General features: G+C 34.7%; 1 protein-coding gene across 1 annotated transcript; it reads right to left on the reverse strand.

Moving 5' to 3' along the window:
- Positions 1–865: 865 nt before the first annotated feature.
- Positions 866–6,057, reverse strand: LOC148822023 (glucose-6-phosphatase 2-like). Its single transcript, XM_088930568.1, has 5 exons — positions 5,394–6,057; positions 4,884–4,993; positions 4,272–4,383; positions 2,460–2,581; positions 866–2,002 (listed from the first exon to the last, which is right to left on the reverse strand). The coding sequence occupies exons 1-5, from the start codon at positions 5,609–5,611 to the stop codon at positions 1,491–1,493; spliced, it is 1,074 nt and encodes a 357-aa protein (XP_088786694.1). The 5' UTR covers positions 5,612–6,057; the 3' UTR covers positions 866–1,490.
- Between the last annotated feature and the right edge of the window lie 1,160 nt (positions 6,058–7,217).

The raw sequence follows: 7,217 nt of genomic DNA on the forward strand, positions 1-7,217 counted from the left end.
GAGAATGTTATCAAATGCCAAATTAGTAAAATCATGAAACTAATACATCTTTAATCGGTATTAAGATTTCTCATTCCAGAGTTGAAGCAAAAGATTTTAAATCGACCTCTCAAAATATTTCTCCTCAGAAAACATGATATAGTGGTCAAGAGCAGAATGGAATTGAGTTTATTATTCCATAATAGTTAAGAACAACATGAACAACTCATCTAACACTAAAGCAACATACCAAAAAATAATTACACAACACAGGCACACTTACATTCAGCTTTTATTGAACTGCTTCAAAAGACAAGTCCTGCTTCTAAAGTGCTTTGCTTAATAGCAATACCCTGACCCATAAACAGATTAACATTTCAAAGAATATACAGTATATCAGTTATGCTAGATTTTCATTAGTATCTAAGCTTTGTGACAGGTATAGTTCCGACAATAAAAATTCACTCAAAAAAGCTTTGCTGACAGTTACATTATAGAGAACCCCAAAGTAGAATGCACTGTAAATTCCCAGTGCTGCCATATTGCAGTTTCATGTACATTAGAAATGTTTCAGATGAATGGTGATATAGACAATATTGTTTCTACAGTACCTTTACAGTGGTCACATTTTAATAGCTCCCCAGAAGTGCAAGGTACAGTATGTTTTCCACACTTTGCCTTTTTTGTTCTATAATTTACAGCGTCAAGAGTTAGGGAAACAGTTATCAAGTTATTGTGCAGTAGTATCAGGACGAGTACTAAAGAGAAGCCATCTCACCAGTTACAATAACCCATTTATGAGTATTAATCTTTGTAAGTTGAAAAGACCTCTTTCAATCATGAGCACCAGTAAAGAATAAATATGTGCAAATCATACCGACCAAAATCTGAATTTGTTGCCTTCACTATAAGGAAGAACATTTCAATTAGAACTAAAATGGCCAAAAAACATTTTAAGTACATGTATTTTTTATTTACAGCTTAGGACTGTAAAAAGGACTTCAAAATACTTATAACTTTAAAATCACAACACACACATATATATAAAACTCTTCCCCTATCACTTGCACAGGGTAAATAAAAAAAATGACTTAAATCACAATTCAAATTCAAAAGGAAAACAGAGATACAGCAATGATCCTGCCACTGATCTGCGATGAAGCCAAAATCCTGACTGGCTCTTCCATTTTGAAAGCAAAGATGTATCCCATTAAAATACAACTACAAATTTTGGAACATTTTATAAATATGATAAATAATTAGTACTCTCAAAAAACTGTTACCATGACATGCAGTTTTGTGAGAGGACGTCATTCACACATTCCTTTAAATAAGATATGTTTTACTCTGTCATATAGTTCTGCATTTTTAGAATTAATGAATGCTTATTTTATATTCAAAGCCATGGGTATTAGGTTAATCTGCAAAAAAAAAGCATAATGTGGTATTTTGATGTAGTCTCCTTTTACAGTACGAACAGGCTTTTGTAGGAGTGTTGGAATGTACAGTATTTAATCCAATTTCTTCTCACTGTCTCCCATTAATAAGTGAATGCAGTAAGGAATGAGAGCAACAACAGTAAGTGGAATGACTGCACTCTTACAAAAAGACAGAGCGTAAAACAGAACCTCTGTGTGTGTGGGTATCTTTATGAAATCATACAGCTGCAGAGTTGTCAGGGTGGTTGTGATGCACATCAGCTTAAAGCTAATCTTGTAGCCATTTTTGCCCTTGCAACTCTGAAGGAACATCTGTGAATTTATAGCCAAGCCAAGCCCAAACAGAGCCCCTAAATTTCTCACTAGCCCCGCAAAAGGGGTTGTGTCCAAGTGGATCCAGTCTGGGTTGATGCACCACTTTTTTGCTTTTGGAACTGACCACAAGAGATCGATGTCAATCATTTTCAGGACCAGATAGAAGCCTACCGCAAAGGAAAACAGGACGAAATTGGTTGTAATGTAGACTTTCAAACTGGCTGTTTGGATTGAGGGGATGTGTTCAAACACCTCAGCGACCAGCATTCCTGTTGAGAAAGAATTACAGATTAATGATATCAGCAGATTTCACTTTCTTGGTGTGTTTTCTAATACTTGATTCTAACTTGATTAATTTGTCCTCATATTTTTCCATTAAATGATTGAGACACAATGCACCAAATGTACTAATATGGATCTTAATGCACAAAAACACTAACTTATAACGGATTAATATGTCCAAATAATATATTCTTCTTGATTAACAACTGGTGACTGATAAATGAAAATGCCTGTACCAGCATAAGATCTCCAGTATTCCAAAAATTATGTGGCAACAAAAAAAGTAAAAGTAAACAAAATCCTTCATTAATGACTTGTAATGACTTTGTTTACGTATGAAATATATTTACAGTATATTGACCCTGGCTGTTTTTATTCAAAAGTTTGGATGGAGGCATTCTTTAGGCAAACAGCTTATTGTATCTGGGAGTATGTTACTCTTACCTGCTAACACCCCAAGAATGACTTGATGAGGAAAGTGTGTGGCAATAAAAACCCTAGAGATACAGACACTGATCTGAACAACCCAGAAAGCTGTCCAGAGAAAAGACCAGGCAATCCAAAATCTGGGAAAATACAAAATGGAGAACATTAAAAAAACTAAATTAAATTAAATTGTATACAGATGCATAGCTTGCTGCAAGTGGCCTTGCATATTTAGATTTTTATATTTTTAGACGACATATAGTGGGTGGTTCTACTGTATATATATATTTATTAAAAAAAAACATTTTTAGAATTTATAAATACCGTATGTTGGTGCACAGAGATTAAACTTTCTAGTTCATGGAAAGCCACATGAAGTGCAGAGGTCAGAATTTGTTCTCTGTATTTCATCACTCAGGCTGGTTACCCCTGGTTATTGGAATATTTCTGGAATTGTGTGGGTTTTCTACAAAGGTACCTTGGTGAGCCAGAAATGAAGTGTGTCTCCTAGGGTGTCCTATCAATCAAGCAGTGCGGGGTTAGGACAGGACAAGCAGGACAAGGGGGTACTTGCAGTTAAGAAAGACTTCACAAAAATCAAATCAATTTCGAGATTATTTTCTTCTGCGGCTCTAGCCACAGTAAACACTGTACATGTAAATCCAATACACAGTGGAAATGGACTGGTGATGTTTGGTTCTGCTTCTTCAAATGAAGTTATTTCTTCTCAGGAAACAATAAAATACTGTATTCTCAGCCCTGTTGATTTTACACTATAACATCTTGGAATCTGTTATCTACCCTAAGCGTGTCTGTGAGTTGGCTTTTTTAATAGTGTGCAGTAGCATTTTAGCAAAGTGTTCATGCAGTCTATTAGACTCTTCAAATATAAATAAAATGGTTGCTTTAGATCAAAATATGCACATTCTAATAAATTTAGGAGAATTATTAGTATTATTATGCATTTATCCCAAAAGGGTGTGAGTTAATCTTCACATCCAGGCCACTGGGCAAATTATCAGCTATATACAGAAGACCGTTTCTAAACTAAAATGAAATTGTGGAATTAAAAATGCACATAGTCAAAAGTAGCAACAAATACATTAGCTAAAACAAAAGGATTACAGTACATAAGTGACACACATTTATCAGGTATATAATGTATATAAGAACATTTATGGAACAAATATTTATGCAGGTTTTCTGCATTGCTACAGTAGTTTTACTTTCTAATTTTTTGGAAGAATAAAGCTAGTACATTGATGAGAGATATGTTTTACAAAAGTCAAATACATATTAACATAATACAAATATTAACCCTTTATTTAGAAATTAAAGCTAAATTTATTTAAAATCATTGTCTTTTGATTTAATTTTGATTTGTTTTCCATACCAAACATATGCACACTCTGGTAACTTACTCTTTAGTAACTTACTCTTACTCCAGGAGGTATACAGAATATTTTCAACTTCAACAAAAAGTAGAAATTATTTAAATGAATGAGTATGCATTTATCCACCACCTCAGTATTTCTAGGTTATTCAACACTAATCTAAAACATTTCATTTGCTTACTTTTAATTTTATTCATTTATAAAGCTGATGCTTTTAGCCAAAACAGTTTACATTTGTACCCATTTACACAGTTGGGAATTTCACTGAAACAGTTTTTTGTGAAGTTCTTTGCTCAAGGGAATAACAACAGTGTACACAGGACTTGACCCCACAACCTTCACGTCACAAGTCCAAAGTCTAGCATACTAACCACAGCCACTTCTCCACACTGCTAGCACATAACATGAACTGGAAGTGCTCCTTAAATGCTCTTACCTTTGCATTTTGTGAGGGGACTTATCACTTTGCGGTCTTGTGAAGCTCAGCGCAGAAGTGACCATCACATACCACACACACGCAGACCCCATTGCGTGACCAGACGGGCTGCCTGAAACAGAAGTATTCTCAGCCACACATTTTACTTTCCGGATCTGTGTAACTTCATGTGCAATTGCGTAGTCGCTCTCATAAAATAACGAACTCAACCAGAAATCAGATTATTCCATATTCTGTTTCCAGTTTTGTTCAGAAGTTCCACAAGAAATGGGTCTGTGTTACAGTATTAAAACAAGCCATCGCAAAAAAGAAATAGTTTAAGATCAATATTCAAAAGAACATGTGGTAGTACCGCTCAGTTATGTTTTTTGTAATGCTTTATGAACTTTTACTGTCATGTCTTAAGTGTTAAACCTGTTAGCTAATAACATACATTGATATGTGTGTTGCAAAAAATGAGTTCTCAAGTGTCACTAACATGTGGTATTTAGAGAGGAGGACGTGAGTAAATAAGAAATCATCATTTAAGAAGCTTCTATCTAAATTTCATACTTAAAAGCGAGCTTTTATATCTGTATTTAATGCACAAAGAATAGCAAAATGAACACTCACCCGGTCCTGTTTCACAGGTTATATGGAACTGTTCAAGTTTTGGCAGGGAATTGTTCTCATAAAAGTGAGTTTCTTGAACCCACCAGTAAGGGCGATGACCAAATAAAATCCTGAAAACAAGAAATAATAAACAGTGAGTTTATCAACAATTACTGTATTTCACATTAAACTAATAACTAACTAAATAACTAAGGTAATTTCTTTATCCTAAATAAATATAGCAAAAGAAAAATCAAATTCCTAAGATACTTTATTAAACTGTTGTGCTTTAAGCATTTTTGAGAAAGTTCAGCACAAAAGGAAAAATAGAATGTCTGCCGGATATGTATGAAAACAAGTTTGTTTAATAAGTTTAAATAATTTTACATACATTCCAATCTTAGGGTAACTGAAGCTCGGCCTTTTTCTTGCAAACAAATGGTAGAGCAAATCTTCACAGTTATTATTACTTTTTTCGGGTGTACAGCATATAACACTGATACATCGTTTCAGTACCATAACATTGCTCACCATTTGAATATGAGATTGAACCAGTCTCCAATCACAGCCACCCAGATCATTTTGGTACCCACAATCTGGCTGAACTGGAACCACAGAGGAAAATAAACTGAAAAAATGTTGCGTGGGTCACCCACTGAAGACATGAAATTGAGGAAACTGTGGTAATCCCTGTAGTTATTCTGTAGGTGCTGAATAACCAACACTCCGTTACTGTGAATGAAATCCATCGTCAGATCTGTTTGTCCTTCACAGCTGAAACAGTGTTCCTTTCAAATGCGCTTGTTGTGTAGCACCATGTAAAGAGTATTTATCTGTGGCTTTATTACGTACCTCCTTTTATACCGCGTGAAAGTAAGACGTCCATTTTGTGGTGTCAGGGGGCCTGACTACACTTCATAGGGTGTGTGCATGGATGTAGTGTTTCCTCAGGTTCAAGAAGTTCAAGTATTTTTTTCTAGGGCTACACATAAGGGCATCTGCTGACATGCAATAATTCATGGGGAAAAATTTGGAAGCTCATCACTTGTCCTCAGCAGATGAGATTACAGATGAGTAATGTTTGCACAAGCCATTTCTTTTAATTGTGGAACATTAGCCATTTTATATATTGCTGATAATTTTTGGTTTGTTACTGAGGTAAAACAACCACTGGTGTTGTTTAGTTATTGTTCTTTACTTTTTGCAGGTTTTTTTTAAATGACAAAGAAATAAAAAATAATAACACAAATATATGTCTGATCATTTCTGTGTCGTCTTTTGATCTCAGAATTATGTCAAATTACTAAATTAGATAAGGAGAATGCATAAATGTTTATTAAAACAAATGATCTGCTTTTGGTATGGAATTATTTCTACTTTTTATTTATTATTTCTAATGAATTATTTTCTTTTCTTTTCTCTTTCAAACCCTTTACCGTAAGTCAACAGAATTAATCTGAGCAGTTATTAAAGTGAATTCTTTACACATTTGAAACTGCTATCTTTTGGAGATCTTTGTAGGAATATGCTGATGGTATAATAAATATGCCCAATTCTCAGCCTTGAAAAGACCACAGACATTCCTATTGTACTTGAAAAGCGTGGCTCAGATGTAGTCTCCAAGTCCAATTTTCACTTCACTGGGAATATCCATTGTTTAGAAAATAGATTTAAAGTACTTTGTGTTTCAGTATTTTCAACATTTTATAGAGACATGAATGTGAAAAATCATATTTCACATGCATATATCTTATCTAATCCTAGCATGTTTAGTTAATTTAATAAAAGAGTTTCTCTAAAAAAGAAGAACATTAAAAAACAAGATGCCTTTTGCAGTTTCAAAAATTTTGAAAGGTTAAAGATAAGGAGTGTGTTGTCCACACAAAGAAGTACTGTTCATGGGAGATTTTTGTATTAAATAATGAAGTGTTATTCAACTGTACTGTTTTCATACAAATTGAATTTTGTGATTTGGACATTTAGATGCACAAATGAATTTATTGGCTTTATACAGCTGCCTGGCAGGATTTACAGGATTTAGTTTTGGTGTGGTGGCACACATACTCTCATACAGCGGTAGTCAATACAGAGTACAATACTGGGTGATGCGGTGGCTAAGGATCTGCGCTTGTGGCTGGAAAGTTGCTGATTCAAAATCCTGTGGCTGGCAGAGGAATCCTAGTCTGTTGGGCCCCTGAGCAAGGCCCTTAACCCCAACTACATCAGGGGGGCCATATAAATGGCTGACCCTGTGCTCGGACCCCAAGCTTTTCTCCCTATCTGTGTGTCTCAGGGAGAGCAAGTTGTGGTGTGAGAAAAGACAAATTCCTAATACAAGAAATTGTTTATGGCCAA

The sequence above is a fragment of the Atractosteus spatula genome, chromosome 13 (genome assembly GCF_055471065.1).
Source record: "Atractosteus spatula isolate fAtrSpa1 chromosome 13, fAtrSpa1.hap1, whole genome shotgun sequence".
In the NCBI taxonomy this organism is placed as follows: Eukaryota; Metazoa; Chordata; class Actinopteri; order Semionotiformes; family Lepisosteidae; genus Atractosteus; species Atractosteus spatula.

What these genes read in the sequence shown, in the direction of transcription:
- LOC148822023 (XM_088930568.1), bottom strand. Translation starts at nt 5,611, where the DNA reads ATGGATTTCATTCACAGTAACGGAGTGTTGGTTATTCAGCACCTACAG. An exon ending in AACCTGTGAAACAGGACCGG is followed by an intron (nt 4,384 to 4,883) that starts GTGAGTGTTCAT and finishes CTTCTGTTTCAG; the next exon opens with GCAGCCCGTCTGGTCACGCA. An exon ending in TCCCCTCACAAAATGCAAAG is followed by an intron (nt 2,582 to 4,271) that starts GTAAGAGCATTT and finishes GTATTTTCCCAG; the next exon opens with ATTTTGGATTGCCTGGTCTT.